The sequence below is a fragment of the Crinia signifera genome, chromosome 3, assembly GCF_055691185.1.
Source record: "Crinia signifera chromosome 3, ASM5569118v1, whole genome shotgun sequence".
Lineage (NCBI taxonomy): Eukaryota > Metazoa > Chordata > Amphibia > Anura > Myobatrachidae > Crinia > Crinia signifera.
Genome location: NC_139219.1, coordinates 280,908,945 through 280,927,908, shown reverse-complemented (window position 1 = coordinate 280,927,908; position 18,964 = coordinate 280,908,945). Strand labels below are relative to the sequence as shown.

At 47.0% G+C, this 18,964-nt stretch overlaps 2 protein-coding genes across 2 annotated transcripts in view; one reads left to right on the top strand and one right to left on the bottom strand.

The window, feature by feature from the left end:
* GPC1 (glypican 1) overlaps window positions 1-13,273 on the top strand; it is a 71,155-nt gene extending 57,882 nt beyond the window's left edge. The window contains exons 4-9 of the mRNA XM_083178275.1: window positions 1,180-1,345; window positions 3,917-4,047; window positions 9,317-9,436; window positions 11,001-11,134; window positions 12,000-12,175; window positions 12,624-13,273. Coding sequence (XP_083034401.1) covers window positions 1,180-1,345; window positions 3,917-4,047; window positions 9,317-9,436; window positions 11,001-11,134; window positions 12,000-12,175; window positions 12,624-12,844 — 948 coding nt within the window. The 3' untranslated portion in view covers window positions 12,845-13,273. The remainder of the gene's footprint in view (window positions 1-1,179; window positions 1,346-3,916; window positions 4,048-9,316; window positions 9,437-11,000; window positions 11,135-11,999; window positions 12,176-12,623) is intronic.
* Window positions 13,274-18,236: 4,963 nt separating this feature from the next.
* The window catches only part of ANKMY1 (ankyrin repeat and MYND domain containing 1), a 68,319-nt gene continuing 67,591 nt past the window's right edge, over window positions 18,237-18,964 (bottom strand). Inside the window, exon 22 of the mRNA XM_083178274.1 lies at window positions 18,237-18,447. Within this exon, the coding sequence (XP_083034400.1) occupies window positions 18,293-18,447 (155 nt within the window). The 3' untranslated portion in view covers window positions 18,237-18,292. The remainder of the gene's footprint in view (window positions 18,448-18,964) is intronic.

The following is an 18,964-nucleotide window of genomic DNA, read 5'->3' as shown; positions in this document are numbered from 1 at the left end:
GATTCTGTGAGGAGACCTGCAAAACATGCACTGTGTGGGGTCCTGAGCCGACTTTGAGAACCTGTGTACTAGATGATACCACAGGCAGCACTGATTTACAGTCTTGGTCATGTGATGAAACACAGACAATATAAAGCCAGGGTTGCCTACCTGAGCCTCTCCAGGGAGAAAATGCTCTGTTCCTGGGCTTCCCTGGTAATGTATGATTGCCATCACCTGTGGGGAGCTAGGTAATTGATAAGAAATGTGTTACACCACAGGTGATGGCAATCATACATTACCAGGGAAGTCCAGGAACAGAGCATTTTCTCCCTGAAGGAGAGGGTCAGGTAGAAAACCCTGATATAATTGCTTCTTAGCTTACTCACAAAGTTATTCTCTAATCAAGGATAAAAGATAACACGAGCCCCACTGAGATGTTAACGAGGAGTCGTGACAATGTGCAGCCTCCTCAGCACTACAAGGTCTAATTGAATATGATAATTCTGCCGTTTATTAAACTACATTGATAGACATAAGCTTTCTGTCCATGGAGGAAATAGGGCTCTGGAGCCACCTGCTGGATAGAACATGCATCGATTTTTGGCTATTTTTGATTCGATTTTGCTTATAGAAGCAAAATCAAATCCACATCGAATGGTTTTTAGGACACTTTCGATCTGCATTCGATGCGCGCTCCCGTTTTCTCAAAATTGAACAGAAAAATCTACTGTGCAGCCAAGGAAATATCGAATTAGATCCAGTAAATCGAATTTGTACAATGTACCATGAATGTAAATCGAATTCGATATCTATTGCAAAAGTACAGATCTAATGCCAAATTGAATGGCAAAATCTATTGCCAGATCTAACAGAAAATCGAATCTAACATCGAATCAAAAGCAAATCGAAGCGTGTCTACATAGCTTAAGGATAAAATGTATTTGATTATTATTTAGTATCATAAATTAAAGAAATATATAAATTATACTTACAAAAAAAGTCTTATAGTAACAGTATATATGTTTTTAGTAAGTGTCCCTACATGGCTGCAGATGTTAGGTAGGGTTACCCCATTTATATAACCATGCCTGATAATGTATAATGACCAATTCAGATATGATTTGTGAATATTTGATGATCTGCAGCATATGTGGTGCTAGAAACGTCAAATAGTTACAATGTGTTTAATTATTACAGGTCCCCGTGAGCAAAGAATGCACCCGGGAAGTCATGAAGCTCATGTATTGTCCTCTCTGCCGTGGTCACTCCAATGTAAAGCTGTGTGACAATTACTGCTGGAACGTCTTACGAGGGTGTCTGGCTAACCAGGCCGACTTAGACTCGGAGTGGAGAAATCTGATCGGTAAGACCAGTGCGTCAGATGATTTGACATTGCTCGGAGCATAGGAAGAGCTCAGCAAGAGTCTTCATCTGTCAGTCTTATAGGGTATACATCCGGTTAGATTTAATCTATTTTTCTATTCGATTTTACTTCTATAACCAAAATTTGATTCGATCCCAATGCGCAGCCCAGCGGCATCAAATAGAAAATAGATTGTACAAGCAAGAATATATACTACAGATCTGTACTACATAGTCTAAATCAAAACGCGATTTGCGATTAGATTCCATGTCGATCCGAATCGGGATTGTATAGAAAGTAAATTGCACCGTGTGTGCATTACTTAAACTGGGTGCACATCAGACAATGTATACATACTTACTGATGCCAGGCCTGATGGAGGAAGGGGGCGGGGCTTGTGGAGCCATGTGACATGCTGCATTCTCCATTCATGGCTAGCGACATCCTGCTGCAGGGCCGACAAGGGGATGTTGCTAGCCATGTTATGGTTACAGACTACACGATGTCCCAGATATGTCGCTCTGATCTGCAAAATAGGGCTACATATAGTCTAGTATGTACACAGTGGTTTCCGTAATCAGTAACTCCGCCCCCCTCTCCTTTCCCCCGGAGGGTGGATTGGATTTTGTTAATATCAAATGAATCCTTAATTTTTGGTGTTATTGTGTTCCCGAATGGGTTGGGGACCCTGGTCTGATTACATTTCGGACATGTAGTGGTTCATTTTCTAAGATGGGAGTTTTATTGAAGATGGAATATTGCCCATAGCAACCAATCAGAATCTACGTATTTTAATTAGCACCTTCTAGATGATAATAGATAGAATTTGATTGGTTGCCCATAGCAACATCATCCCATCTTCACTAGAACGCTTAGTAAATAAAAACTGTAGTGTTATATAGCCTCACTAAGGTTATGTAGTAATGCTGTGATCATATTACTGCGGGTTTGTGTCTCCGTTGGCAAATGATATAAGTACACTGTTAGATGAGATAGCTCCAACCAAACCTGGACGATGTGAGATAAATATAAGGTGTCAGCGAGTTGGCACAGCCCGTCTCCTGCTGCTCTCTGAGGAGCGCTCATAAGGAGATATAGAGACGTGGCCGCACGAGATGGGCACAGTGTAATACATACAGCAGTGCATGGCACACGCATAGTACCATTGTGTATTGTGATTACATAGGGAATTAGCAATGCTTTCCAGCCGGTACACAGGAGATGCTTCAGTATAGTCCATAAGGAACCGAACCATGGGCCTGATTTAGAGTTGATTCCTATGGTGCCCATTCGCAATCCGTTCAATTATAGAAGGACTGCGCATGTGTACAGATTGTATGCATGCACGAGCCAAAATAGGGACTAGAATATCGCAATCCCTGACAAGGTCAGCATTTAGGGGTGGTAACCTGTTTTCTGGGAGTGTCCAAAAAACGCAGGCGTGTCCGGGCATTTTAAGGGAGGGTGTGTGACATCAGCGCCGAATTCGATCCACATGTTTCTGTCACAGAGTTGTGGAAGGGTCTTACTTGCTCACATTTGCACAGACTGGGACAATCATTCATTGGATCATGAATTACATATGGATGGGCAGCAGAATACCGGATAGCGATATTTTTGCAATTCACCTGCAGATTTGCGCAGGGCGCGTTTTCTTTTTGTCCGGGCATTGCCCAAATCTGCAGAGCGATCAGGTCGGAACGTTCCGACAATGGGAATCCCAGACATTTTCGTCTGTTCCGACTGTCGATTGTCGGAAACGGACGTGGATTGTCAGAAAACGGCTGCGAATTGGACAATCCGAGGCTGTTTACGACAAAATAGGTCCGACTTTAAAAAAAATTCAGATCTGACACCCTTCAATGCTGCCATTAGCGGCAGTATTGAATAGGTGAGTGGCGATATTCCCCCTGTCGGGAAATATTGGCACAGATTGAATAACCCCCCATAGTCTGTTACGTTCAGTCGTACATGGCTGATGTTGTATGATGTAGAACCAGGCTGAACACGTTAGTGTGGACTGTGATGTGTCCAATGTGTACAAGTCTGTAAAGGTGTTGAACGCTATGGTAGAGAGCGGAGAGTATGTTTGTATGATGAGCTGCCAAATTCGCAGCTGGCCCTGTCAGTATACGCACCACGCTACACGAGCGATTGAAGCACATAACCACTTGCACGTGACTGTAGGTCAGAATCATGCAGAGTACATGTAGAATTGCACACGGTCCTCTGTCATACACCAACACGCATCACAGGGTCTGCAGCTGTTGGGTGGAAACGCAGCAAGCTGCTTGTGTGACACTTTGACCTCTGGTCACATCAGCTACGGATCATTTAACGGCATACGCTGATGATATGTCAGTTTGTTACTCAGGAGAGGAATATCGTAAATTAGACTAGTATGGAAACATACTCGCTGTGTTTTCTACAATCTGACTAGAAATGCACAAATATGATTACATGCGGTAAACGTTGCACATAAATAATGCACTCACCAGGAAATAGCGTGTTCTCTGTGTGTCCACACTTTCTATAGATCTAATATTTCTCCTTCTCCCGTCCCTACGGCAGAGTCCTTACTGCTGGTAGCAGGCAAATTTAATGGACCTTCCGGTGTGGAGAACATTGTGGGAACAGTCCACACAAAGATCTCAGAGGCCATCACCCATATGCAGGAGAACAAGGAGGTTATCACAAACAAGGTACCTGCTATATTCTGTGCTAGCATGTTACACATACAGATGTAGCGCCATTCATCCAGCACCGGGTCTCGCCAGACCAACCCCACTGGCGAGCAGACGCTACATCTGACTGGGACGTGCGAGCGTCCTACACGCACGTGCGTCCCAGTTGCCCGTCGGTGGGGGATGGGAACCCTGCCTGTCTCTCCTTTAGGGAGAAGGGCAGGGTTAGGGGGGGAGCAGGGAGGTGGGGGAATGCGTTGGGGACCGGCGGTGAGGCAGCGGGGACCCGGGGGGGTGTTCCGTCATAAGGGGACGCACGCGCGTCCCCATCCGAAGGCTGGCAGGGGCTGGCGTGTGGCGAATCCACCACCAGCGCCTGCAATGATAAGCGGCACTACATCTGTGCAAGTATTTTAGTATTGCATATAACAAATGTTTGGTGACTGAAGCCTAGGGGGTGTATGTAACGGTATGTCGGGATTCTGACGGTCATTTCTCCGACATCAGAATCCCAACTATCAGGAGCCTGACAGGGGGGCGAGAGCATCAAAGCCCCTTGCATCTTGCCACCTAGTCTATTCTCTCTCTATGGGGGTCGTGGACCCTCACGAGGGAAAATAGCCTGAGTAAGTCGGGATTCCGACTGTCGGGCTCCTGATAGTCGGTATTTCGATGTCTGAGAAACGACCGTCGGAATCCCGACTGTCGGTAAGTCATCGAGCACCCGTATGTTTAGCCTGAGAGTTGCCAGCAACCACAAGATGTTGAGATTTAGATTCTACATATAAACTGTTGATTTTTTCAAAAATCTGGCAGCTATATTGCCAATCCCAAGCTGTTATATACAGATGTGTCCTCAGACATCCCTTCTATGCATGACACGGAAAAGGTTGACATATGACAAGGTCGACATGAGTTTATATAAACCGGCTTGTTCTTACTTCCCCAACTATATCAACATGGAGGGAGAACATAATAGTTTGCCGAGCTCCAATCATGGCAAGCATTACACTAATTGGGGATCCATATCGACAGCTGTCAACATTGACACCAAAAATGTCAAAACCTCATGTTGATCTTTTAATGTGTCTACATTTTTCATGTCGATATTTTGATCCTGTTGACCTTTGCCAGGCTGACCCTTTGACCCTGCTGACCTATTTTTTGGGGGTCAACCTGTTGACTGTCTTATCTAGAATCTTTCTATCTAATAATCCACACCTACTGTAGCGTAGCCACATCGTTATTCTATTGACCAGAATAAGACCAAAGCATACAAGGCAATGGGGGTGATTCTGGTTAACATGTAGTGCTGCGTGGCTTTTAAATCCCGCCCACCGCTCGCACAAACCCCCGCCTCCTTTCGCAGGGCAAATTCGCCCGCACAGCTGTGAATGGAGGTTTAGCATAAACCTCCATTCACAGCCTAACGGGCGACACCCACATCAGTCATTGGTCGGTGACCACCAAATGATGTGGAGCGCACACACAAATCTAACACACTCTCAGGTGTCTTAGGCTTGTGTGTGTTCTGTAGGGGAACATGGCAGGCAGCTGCCTGCCCCCAGTACCCACATCACTGGGTCATTACCATAGGAACGCCCAGCGGTTTCATGGGAACGCCCGTAAAACACTGGGCGCTCCCATGGCTGCATTCCCCGGCCCGCCTCCCCACGCACCCCGGTGCCTGCAGTGTTGTGTATGAGCGCCCACTCTGCTAGCCATGTTCGCTCGCACATGCGCAGAAATGCGCGTGTGTAGTTGTAAATCATCGAATTTGCACGGGTGCGCATGGACCAGATATGTAGATAATAACACAGCCTGGCATATTTTGGCTTTGATTAAATACATAGGGCCAGATTCTCTAAGCTTCAAAAGTGATAAAATGGAGAGTGATAAACAGCCAGCCAATCAGCTCCTGCCTGGCATTTTTCAAACACAGCCTGTGACATGGCAGGTAGGAGCTGATTGGTTGGCTGTTTATCACTCTCCATTTTATCACTTTTGAAGCTTAGAGAATCTGGCCCACAATCTATTTACAAATGCTCCAGCTGAATATTGAATCAAATCTAGAAATTGGTGCATCCGTAAATGTACCCTATATATCCACGGCGTTGTTCTTTATTACACTGTTCCGAGGTATTACTGTATATTGTATCCTAGTCATCAGGAACACTCTGAGTTCCTGGAACTAGCACCATACTGGCTACAGATAATCAATGTAAAGTCACGTTACTGTTACCTGGAGTAATATGCACTCATCAGGATTTCCCCCGATCTACCTCAATGTACTGTCCGACGCAGGGCGTAATGCTGTAATAAATCCCTGTGTGTATTATAAAGTCATAGCTACATACATAAGGACAAATACTGCTTTATAATAACCGCTACAAATCATAGGAGCACGCATGCAGGTTCTCCCTGCGGAGCACTTACTGGTACCGGGGCACAGCAGAAATAGCACTGACAGCTTGTTTCTCTGTAATGGGTTTCTCTTCCCTGCGCTACATTTATATAAATAGTGAGCTGCTTCCATAGAATTATTGCTGGTATCCAAATCACCAGCATTGCGTACGCCTTCTGGGGCAGCTGCAGTAGCCGGAATCACTGCTTCATGCTGATGACACATTCTGTGGGGCTAAAGTGGGGTTCCCTTTCTGTCGCTCATTGATTTTATGCTGATGGCTGCAACAGTCCAACACTAGGGAGGTTATTCTAATTTGCTCGGTTCATCTCGGAGAGATGTTTTACATGTGCATGCGCTGGGTGCTAACGGGCACAGCAAACTGCTAGTTCGCCGCACCGTTCTCACCCACCAGTGAGGGCGGTGACAAGGGGATGCACTTGTGGGGTGTTCCCATGAAAATGCTGGGCATTCCCATGGAAATTAGGCAGTGACGCGGGTGCCGGGGACTGTCAGCTGCCCCCTTGTTCCCATACAGGGAACACACAGAAATAAGGCACCTGAGAGTGCCTTAATTTAGCGTGTACCCCCCAAATCATTTGATGGCTTGCGACCATACTACTTCAAATGTACCTACAATTGGGCAAGCGGGTGGGGGGGGCGTTAAAATCACACTTTCACAGTGCTGTGTGTGAACCAGAATAAGGTCCTAGGTGCAAAAGATTTGTCAGCAACAGGTTTCCCTTCTCCCTATGCAGGAATCATTACCGCACAGACACATGCCCATGACACTCCTAAAAGACAGGGCAGACACATGGGGTGAGATTTAATAGGATGAGAGATTCAGAAAGTGAGAGATTTGGTAAGAAATCTCCAGTTTTTTTAAAGCGGCAATCATTTACACGGCAAAACCAGTTTGATTGGGCAGTGTAAATGATTCTCTTACTTTCTGAATCTCTCATCCCATTAAATCTCACCCATGCTCTCACATTGTTGATGCCCCAAAACTCCAATTTGACAGAAAAACAGGATAGAGATGAGCAAAACGCACAATATACACAGCTGCAAAGGCGCTATATACAAGACTGGCAGCCTGTGCCCGAGCACAGAGATCTGTCAGACTCAGACACACCCGCTGACCCAGATGTGATTTGATCATACTGGCCTCAGTGCCCACACAATTAAACATCAGCTTGTTCCCCTCAAAACATAATTATATGCAGTCCTAAACAAGGACTATAAGACCAGCCTTTGGCACAATAATCACCAGATTGTGCCCATCTGAAGCTTGTGCCACCTAAAAAAAGTATTACATTCTGTTGTAAGCTTTCCACAATTTGTAGCGAAGTTGCCCTTGCAAATGATTACTAACAATATTAGGACTGGTCCCTCTCTACTTATTTCGGGATACGGTCATTGGGTCACCAGCAAGTTGTTAGACAGTCATTAGGTCGACACCATTAGGTCGAAATGCATTTATGTCAACATGCACAAAGGTTGACATGAGTCTAGGTCCACATGGGTTAGGTTGACAGGATCATTAGGTCAACATGGGTTAGTTCGACAGTCAAATGGCTGACATGGGGTTTTTCACAGTTTTTTTGAGCCGACATGTGCCGACAGGCGTTATTTCATGCCCTACCATCCCCCAGGGCGTGGTTTGAGAATAAAATAGTGTGCAGAGCGTAGCGAGGCACTGAGCCCGAAACATGGCGTAGGCAGTGAGCCATGCGAGGGGACTTGGTGCGGTACTTGTTTCCTAGAACGGCCACACCGATTTTAATCGGGTCGGAAAAATCGCGTCGGTCGCATCGCATGCAACCAAATCGCATGAGATGCGACCAACGCGATGGACCCGATTTTTACATTGAATCAAATATGAATAGGGTCTCTGGGACCCTATTTTACATTGGATTCAATGTAAAATTGTCCCCAGACACGCTTCGGGTTGGCGTCAATCGTGGGGTGCCGCTCACAATGGGGGGGGGGGGGGGGGCATTAATGTATAGGCATGACAGGGGCATATACAATGAGATATTGGCCCATTTCCCATTGTTAGCTATGTAAAATGTGCTTAATCGCGTCCATCGCATCTTGTGCCATTATAATGGCACAAGACCGACGCGATGAACGCGATTACAATGTTAAAAATATTTTAACATTGAACCCTATGGCAAAATCGCGACGCGATGGACCCGTTTTTGCCTTTGCCGGCAAAATGGACCTGATTTCAAAGGAAATCTGGTCCATCGCGTTAATCGTGTACCTTAAGTTAAGGTACACGATTACTCCCGATTGTGGCCGTGCTAGGAAACAAGTACCCTTGGTGCACTTTAACCTGTGTCCATGTTGACTGTGTCGACATTCGGGCAAAAAAGTGAAAAACCCCATGTCGACCTTTTGACTGACGACCAAACCCATGTCGACCTAATGACCCTGTCGACATTATGGCCCTGTCAACCTAGACTCATGTCCACCTACACACATGTCGACCTAATGGTGTCGACCAATGACTGTCTAACAACTTGCTGGTGACCAACTGATCCACACCCCTTATTACACATCAGCACGTGCCACCCAAAACTACTGTGCATACCAACCAGCCTTATCCACTCCCCCTACACGTACACTCAGCACTAGCCATAGAGCAGGAAGTAATAGGTGCAGCTAATATGTTAGTATGGAGCATTTGTGAGCTGCTGTTTGGGCACCTTAATAAATGTCATCCTACAAATGACTAGCATTTGGCGGTGTTGCTAGAGAGGTTGCTTGGTTGGTAAGACCGCAAACTAACTACACAACCTACACCGCCACTGTATACACCTGCTCACTGATGGACTGCACCATACTGTACATTATAATATGACATTTTACTTTCTACAGGTGTTTAAAAGTTGTGGAAATCCCAAAAAGGGCAACAAGGGTTCCAAGCCAGAGGAGAAGAAGAGAAAAGGGAAGGCGGTTCCAGAAGATAAATCCACCATCCCCAGTATGGACAACCTGGTGAGTGTTCTGTCTGTGGCCAGGCCATGCAGAAGGAGGTCATGATTTGGGAAGAGGCCTTTACTGACACAGTTACAGGGTGGTAAGCTGCCCCATGTCTTGTCATCTTGCCACATACCACTGTTCTGTGCTGTTAGCTAAGGTAATCAGAGTGACTACATGTTGGCTTGTTCCTCCCATTCAGAGGTGTATACAGTGGCGTAGATACTGTAAGGCAGCCCCTGCTACCGCTTGGGGGAGCAGGGGCTGCGTGGGCGCCGGCGCCCGGCACACACACTGACTGAGTCTGCAATCCTGCAGTCAGCCACACTGTGTAGAGCCTGGCTGCTGCTGCCCGTGCTGCCAGCCTAAGTACAGGCGAGTCGGCTTCGGCGCGGGCGTGGGCATCAGTAAAAAAAAATAATAAATCCCTTCTTGGGTGACGGGTGGGCGGTCGCATGGGAGGAAGGTTGGCAGCTGTCACCAGTGATCGGTGATCAGTGTGTCCAGCACCGCAGTGGGCGGGCGGGCGTCGGTGATCAGTGTGTCCAGCACCGGAGCGGCGGAGAGCAGTAGAGCAGCGGCAATTACAACTTTAAAATAAAGTGTCAAATGACTGCACGGCTATTGATTGGCTTAGATAGAGCACTCTCAGCCAATCAGCGGCCTCCTTCCGCGGCCGCTGATTGGCTGAGAGTGCTCTATCTCAAAAACTTTTTGGCAGGGGGGAGCAAAATTTATAGTTACGCCACTGGGTGTATAGAGCAGAAATACTCTGTGTATTAGCAGGGCGCCCATTATGTAGGTTGCGTAGCGTGGCGAGCGCAACTTAGGGCCGATTCTTACCCGTTAGTTTGGGTCTGAATTCAGCCTCTTCCCGATGTTCGGGGTCTGCACATGCGTAAATATGCGCAAACTCGGGAGAAACCGGTTTCGGCAAGTTTCACACTCGCCAAGCTGTTCGCTCAGTAAGAAGAGGGAAGGGGGCTGTCAGAGGAACGCCCAGCATGTTATGAGTGTCCCCATAAAGGCGTGGCGATGCCTGCTCTGGGCAGGCGGCTGATGTCACATGATGTCAGTGCCCACTGCGACTTCAGAGATCATCGGCCATCTGAAAAGTAAGTATTGACTTACTTTTCAGACGAAAGGCTGAAGAAATCATTCGATGGGGACCTTGCGAACATGCGTTGGGACGGGCAGCGTTTGCCTGTTCACTAGCGAACATACGCAGCTTAGCGAACAGGACTGAATCAAGCCACTTATTTGGATACATCAACCACAAGTTCTGTTGAGATACTTTGCAAAAGTGGTCGGCCAATCAGGACGGACTCCTGCAAATGGTATGTAACGGTCTATAATGCGGAAGACGCCATAATACTATGGGGTCAAATAAATTACCGGCATCTTCGCTAGTTGTGTATCTGGGCAGAGATCAAGCTACCATAATTGTGCCGATGTGCGCAGTGCGAGCTGCTGGCAGCTACTTGCCTGTAATTCAGTCTGTCCCTTTGTATCATCTAACAATATTGGGAGTTGATTTAAGTGACACTATTCCCATAAAGGTGATCGTGTTTCATTTTTGCAGACTTCCGATGTGAAAGGAATGCTAAATGACATTCAGGATTATTGGATAAAGCTGCCAAATTTATTCTGCGATGAAAAGTCTATTGCTGGTCCGGGCAATGAAGACAAGTGCTGGAATGGGATGTCCCGGGCAAGGTAAGACTACTGGCACAGCATGGCATTACTCTGTGTCATATTGCTTATGTGGCACTGGGTAAACAATGTCCAGGTCAACAGGTTGACTACTAACGGTCAGAAGTTACTAGGTCAACACCTATGAATGGTCGATATATCCTAGGTCGACACTGAAAAGGTCAACACAAGTTTTTCATGGGTTTTTTTTGTGTTTAGACCGACTTGGTTCATACCCTCCAAGTGGGCATAGAATTAGATTATAATAGTGTGCCAAGAGCAGCGATGCACTGTGCCCTACAAGGGGACGTGGTACCCTTACTGTATATGGTGTCCATGCCGACATGAAACCGTGTGTTGAGCTTTTTCAGCATGAACCATACCAATATTAACTTTTTGCTTTGGTTGACCTGTCAATGTCAACCTAGGGTATGTCAAACATTTATAGGTGTCTACCTAGTCTGTGGGGTGTATTCAATGCGGCTGAAGAGGGTGTTAGACAGAGATCCTCGCCGTTTAACACCCACGCCGGCCGCTAACCGTATTCAGCGTTCCGGGGGAAACCTCACTGTCAGAGGAAGGCGAGGATTCCCCCAAACAGCGAGGCTCACGGCTAATGCTGGGAACCCGCTGCATTTGGCTGCAAGTCTCGCTGTTTTAGCGGCTGCACAGCCATTTCCCCCTCGCTCTAAAAACCTAACGAGGGGAGAAATGTCATGTGTAGGGGGTCAGTTGAATACTCACCCTGCGAGCTGTGACAGCTCGCAGAAAGCATTGAATACACCCCACTGTCGACCTAGTGACTGACCCACTATAACCGCCGGCACAGATAGTGCAGCATCCTCAGTAAGGTCATGAGAATATGAAATGAAGAACTGTTTATCTTTAGGTACATGCCCGAGCGTATGGGCAGTGGCCTCGCCAACCAAATAAATAATCCAGAGATTGACGTGGATATTACAAAGCCAGACATTACCATTCGTCAGCAGATCATGCAGCTGAAGATCATGACCAATCGCCTCCGCAATGCCTATAATGGAAATGATGTGGATTTCCAAGACACAAGTAAGTAGACAGCGCAGAACTTACAAACCGCTGTTGATGTATCGGCCATTTGAGCGAATTGCTGATATACCAGGAGGCAGTAGACCCAATAGATCTGTGAACAGCGTTATTCCCCAGATATATTGCATTGGCTGTGCAGTATAGACAATATAGAGATGGACCCGCGGTTCTTCATCCCGCAGATGCGGCAAGGCATTCCGACAGGGACATACAAGTGTCTCACACACATGCGCACATCCCACTGCCCGATTGTAGCATGTAGGCGTCTCCCACGCACATGCACCCCATTCTCGGCAAACAGTGCGCCCAGAGGGAACGCTGTGGGGAGCGCCGGCGGGAAGAACAACCGCGGTGCCTTCACAGCATAGTGGGGGGCATGGAGAAATAAGTCTGCCATATTGCAGTGTGTGGCCATTTTGCAGTAATCGCTCATGTTGTGTGTTTGCAGGTGACGATATCAGCGGCTCGGGGAGTGGAGACGGCTGTACTGACTCTGTTTGCGTGAAAACGAAATTTTCTGTGGAGTCCACTGTAGTACACACACAAACTCATGTAGTACAAAACCCGAAAGCAGCGGAGGTGCCAGGGAGCAGCGCCAACTTATACTCATGGAACCTTCTGCTTCTTCTTCTTGCAGCTTTGCTTGTTTCACAATGTGCCAGATGGTAACATGTATGAATCGTGATATAAAAGGAATGCAGTTTACTTTGCCCCATAAATAAACTTGACATTCTTCTCCATTGGGGAATAGATGAGAGTGGAAGGGAGAGCGTGCTGGAGCGTAGGCCACTATAACACTGTGCTCTTCTACAGGCCCAACCTGTCTCCGTACCTGTACATTTTTTTGTAATTGCGTGTATTTTATTTTCTGATACAGATATAGCATATCTGGCTGATCTCTTCTCTTTGGTTGATAGGACAAACTTGTTACAAGTGACATAAAGTCTCACTAATATTGTGTCTCTTTTCTAAGATTAAAAATAAAATTTTAAAAAATGTAAAATATTTATTAGTGCAAATATACATATACAACTGACAACAGAGAGAAGCAATGTATGCTGTTTTCTTTGTTTCTATATAAACTATGTTTTTCTTTATGATCGTCGGGAGTTTTCTTTGGTCAGAGACAAAACGGGAGCAGGCACAAATTGTGATCAGCCATCAGCCTGCATCTGAGGTAATAGCGATAACAGGAGGATTAAAGAGAGTTTGCAGCAGCTGACAAGACCTATGCTTAGAGGCAGTGATGCCGATAGGGGGTGGGAGCGGGCACTCTGATGGAGATACCCTGGACCTAGGGCCCTGCAGAGAGCCGGGCACAAAGAGAAAGAGCAAACTTACTGCCGCTGCAGCAGTTCAGTGTTGAGCTGGGGAGAGAGGCAGCTGCAGCAGTAAATGATTGCCGCTTTATAAAAACTGGAGATTTCTCACCAAATCTCTCACTTTCTGAATCTCTCATCCTATTAAATTTCACCCTTAGCATTTGCTACGTGTGGCATAATGCCTGTGTGCAAACTGTGTGTGTGCATGGGCTGGAAAGCTGTATCTGCTGAATGTGCTGGTTCTGCAGAAAGACATGCATGCACACGCAGCCCCCATGGGTGCAGAGATTTCATGACACGCAGCGACCAGGATATTTATTATAGAGGATATGCCCAAGGGTTAACAGTTATTTAGAAGCATTAGGCTAATTTGGTTCATTTCCTCAAGAGATAATATTAAACTAATACAGCTGCTGGTGGTAAGTGTCTTATTAATAATTGGAGGCTTTAATGAGTGAGCACATCATTACAGGAAGACATCACTGTGACTCTCTTATGTACATAGAAACTCACTCAGCAGCATCACAGCCTCTTGGCAGTATTCAATGTAAAAAATTGCGGTGTGCAGCCAATTTCTCACTGTGTCCCGGAGGGCTGGCTGCAACTCGCTCTCCCAGTATTCAACGTCGCAGGGGCTTGTTGCCCCTCGCGGCGAATCTTAAACCCTGCAGCGGACAAGTGTCCGCGGCAGGGAGCCGTGGGACGGTGGCAGGCAGGGAGATTGGAGTCTCCCTGCCTGCCCCAGAACGTATGTGGAGGGGAGGAGGGCTCCCCGGGACCCAGGCAGCACAAGCTGCCCCCCCCCCCCCCCCCCCCCCCCCCCAGAGCCAGCAGGGGACCTGGTATATTCACTGCTCCTGATCGTGCATATGTAATGATTGGGTGCAGTGAATATATAAATATCTAATGAGCAGCTCTCGGCTCCCGGCCCCCTGCTGGTTGTTATGTGTAAAAAAAATATATATATATTTTTTAAAAATTAAATATATATTCATGTGCTATAAGCACATGAATAAAAATAGCATGCCCCTTCACAGAGTAAAATTCCTAATTTTTTTACACCAAAATTAAAACAAAAAAACTTTTATTTTAAAAGTTCACATTCCACTTCTCCATGAAAAGATGGAGAATTGCTACACGGAAAGACACGGCGAAAATCACTTAGAAAGACGGCGAGAAGGGAGCGTTGAATAGGGTTCTTCGCTTTTTGAGACCAAAATTCTCCGTCCAGCGCGAAAAATGCAGAAATTCGCCATAAAACACGGCAAATTTTCCTCATTGAATACTGCCCTCTGAGTAGACAGAAGCCACTCAGCAATACCGAATGGTGCAACAATAGGTTTTCCCTTCAGATAACATAACAGGTCCTAAGGACTGACAATGGGAATCGCTGAAACAGGAAGTATAGGGCAATCCTTCCTGTTATTCATGGCAAATACAGGTAAGGAGGGCAGATATAATAACCTGCCCATCAGATACTATAGAGCAAACTGCACATCAAAGAGCAGGAATCAAAAGTGCAACTGCAACTACTTAACCCTTATATTATTCACATGGGATACATATAGATTAGGTCATGTACTAAGCAGCAGTCTGCCAATCCGCTTATTAGTTACATCAAAACCACATGCTATTGGCAGGCAAGAGAGCTGAGCCACAACCTGAGCTATTTGCCGGTCACTAATGGCAAAATGTAATAACAAATAGCCCGTCCCTCCCCCCAACAGCCCGACTTACTGTAGGTCTGGGAAAGGTTTTGCAAAAAAAATAAAAAAAAGTGACTGGACTGCATCGCTTAAAGCAGGCACGTCCAAACCGTGGCCCTCCATCTGTTGAGAAACTACACATCCCAGCATGCCTTGCCATAGTTTTAGCATTCCTTAATAGCAAAACTGTGGCAAGGCATGATGGGACATGTAGTTTTTCAACAGCTGTAGGGCCATAGTTTGGACATGCCTGATTTAAAGAGTTCTGTCCTGATGCCGAGTAACCACTGGGTACCAACGTAATATAGGCCCTAATTCAGTAAGACCGTTTAATGCTGCCCGCCGGGCAAGCACATGACCACCTCGGCATCGGCACGCTGGCATTAGAATGAGGACGTCCAGCGTTTTCCTGGGTGCCCCCACCATTTTTGTGGGCGAGCCCAGGAACCACTAAGTGTCCCCATGCGCCTGCCCCCCCCCCCCCCCCCCCAGCCCACTCCAATGATTGCTGATAGCAAATCCATTCGCAAAGGGGGGTGGCACATGCGCAGTCATCGTGAATCAGGCCCATAGTGTGAATATAGTGCATGTACTGTTGCACTACAAATATCAGCCGCACATGGGTGCTAGTGTATCCTGTCACTGGTAGCCACCTGAGTGTGCACTGCACGTTTGTAAAATAGATAATGGTACTTGTTTCCTAGAACGGCGCCCATCGCGGGCATCGCATGCCATTATAATGGCATGCGATGCGACCGATGCGATGCCCGCGATTTTACATAGAAATGCATGGTAAAATGTAAATCGCGTCGGTCGCATCGCATGCGGCCAAAAAATCGCATGCGATGCGACCGACGCGATTACCGATTTTACATAGGGAACAATGTTAAATGGGCCAATTGACCTGATTTTACATAGGGAACAATGTTAAATGGCCCACAGACCCCAAATAGCCACCCTGAAGTGTGAAATGCCCCCCCCCCAATTGTTAACGCCACCCCACGATCAACGTCAACCCGGAGCGTGGTGAGCGCAGCGAGCCCGCGAGGGGCGGCGGTACACGTCCTCCGACCTTTTCATACCCCCACTATCTATGTCGGCGTGGAGTTGAGAATAGAAAGTGTGGCGAGCGGACGCGGATACCTGTGAAGCCCGCGAGGGGACTGCATATCCCCCCTCGCCACGCTTCGTTAACAATTGGGGGGGCCATTTCACACTTCAGGGTGGCTATTTGGGGTCTGTGGGCCATTTAACATTGTTCCCTATGTACAATCGCGGTAATCGCGTCGGTCGCATCGCATGCGATTTTTTGGGCCGCATGCGATGCGACCGACGCGATTTTTTTCCTTGCGATGCCTAAGATCAATATCGTGGGCACCGTTCTAGGAAACAAGTACCTAGATAATTAACCCACTAAAATAAATAATGCCCCATAACAAATAAATGATGGCATTGATTTTCATTGATGTCAGATGCTCCATATGAACAGTCCATTTGTTCCGTCTGCTCCTCCCAATCCCCCTCCCCATTTTGTGGAACGGTTACGCAAGTATTTATTATGTGTGCATTGATTTCTTTAAGCATAGCAAACAAAAAGTTAATTATTATCTAGGCCATTAGTCAGTTATTTCCTACTGGGAGCCATCATTCATATATTTCACATTGCAGGCAATATCTGATTTCTGATGGAGGGCAATCATGTCTAATGTATTAGGGAAGCAACACTTCCAGGTTACCACAACTATAGCCCGGGTCAATGGTGAGGGGATAACAGCAGTGCCAAAGTGTCCGAGCCAGCCCAGGGTTCGCTATCTTTATAGCGACCATCTCTGGTCACTGATGAAAACGGGACACTGAGCAATATATCTCCCCCGTGTGTACACAGCTTTAGAGTTAGGTGGAGGGGAGGGTTAAGGTGCCCGTATGCGGTACAATTGCTGGGTGCAATAAGATGCGGGCTCCCGTCATACATCTCATCGCAGTGCACATGGTTTTGTCCATTAGAGAGTGATTGTGCCTTTCTGAGTGATTCAGAATAACCTCACTAGGAGAGTGCATAGGGCCATGATGGCCAATCTTGACACTCCATATGTTGTTGAACTACGCATCCCAGCATGCTCTGCTACTGTTGTGCTATTTGGCAATGCTAAAACTGAAACAGAGCATGCTGGGATGTGTAGTTCAACAACAGCTGGAGTGTCAAGGTTAGCCATCACTGCCATAGAGTATGCAAGGAGCACAGTGCTCCCTCACTAGGAGAGCGCAAAGGGTATGCAGGGAGCACAGAACTTCCTCACTAGGAGAGCGCATAGTGTATGAAGGGAGCACAGTGCGATGTGTAGCCATACAATGGCTACAATGGGCTATCGCCATATCAGAATGGCGATAGCCCAGGGGTGCGAAGCCAGGCTGCCTGATGTTGATATATCGGGCAGCTTTGTATCGCCCATACGGCCAGCGGCGCTGCAGGGGGGGATCGCAGCAGGGATCAGAGATCCCCTGTGATACATTAGGGGGATACTTAATATTTGCGGTTAACCCCCGAAAACTGGTTGATAAATGCGGCCCTAGGAGAGGGAGCGCAGTGCTCCCTCACTAGGAGAGCGTATAGGGTATGCAGGGAGCGCAGTGCTTCCTCACTAGGAGAGCGCATAGGGTATGCAGGGAGAGCAGTGCTCTCTCACTAGGAGAGCGCATAGGGTATGCAGGGAGCGCAGTGCTTCCTCACTAGAAGAGGGCATAGGGTATGCAGGGTGCACAGTGCTCCCTCACTAGGAGAGTGCATAGGGTATGCAGGGAGCGCAGTGCTTCCTCACTAGGAGAGCGCATAGGGTATGCAGGGAGAGCAGTGCTTCCTCACTAGGAGAGTGCATAGGGTATGCAGGGAGCGCAGTGCTTCCTCACTAGGAGAGCGCATAGGGTATGCAGGGTGCACAGTGCTCCCTCACTAGGAGAGCGCATAGGGGAGCCCTTTACTGCTGGAAGTGCTCAAGAAAAAATGTAAATGACACTGAAACTAAAGACACCCGAATGTCGGCTTACAGTCACATGCTTTACTGTAGGTATAAATAAGGCGGTAAGCACTGCCACTAATTATAACTGTAGTTCTCATAGGTCCGCGGAACATAATCCCGGCTTGTACGAGCCCTCTGGTCAGGGTGCGATGACTCTCTCTCAGGGCACAGATGCTTTGATGTTTGGCTCCATGTTCCTTTGGTTGGGGACATCTTATTAGCGAGTATCCCTAGTGAAACAAAGAGCAGTAGTTACGGTGCAGAGTTCCTGATGAGGAGATCTAATGATGGCAGCTTGCTGTATTTGCCTGCGGCATTAATCATTCTTCCCACGTAAAGACAACCTGTAGCCCTGCTGCCGTTACTCAGTTATATCTCGCAGGACCGGGAGCTATAGGAGGGTGATGGGTGACGAACAACTAGAGAGCTGCAGGTCACCTGAGAATGCTCAGTTATGTAATGGAACTACAGTATCAGCTGAGGAATGATGTAAAGCCAGAACCATGATCTAATAAACTGATAAAGCAGAAAATAATTATGAAATGATAATTTAGATGATTTTCTATTGGAGGGCAATCATTTTTAAATAGGGAAGCAACACTTGCAGGTCACTACAGGTGTTCGTATGTATAAGCGTGCAGGTGCCTTCAGTGCTGCAAGCACGAGCATGTAAAAGCACATATGGGGCGAAATGTAATAGCGTGCGATTTTTTTCTTACGAAAAAAATCGCACCTTTAAAAATCGCG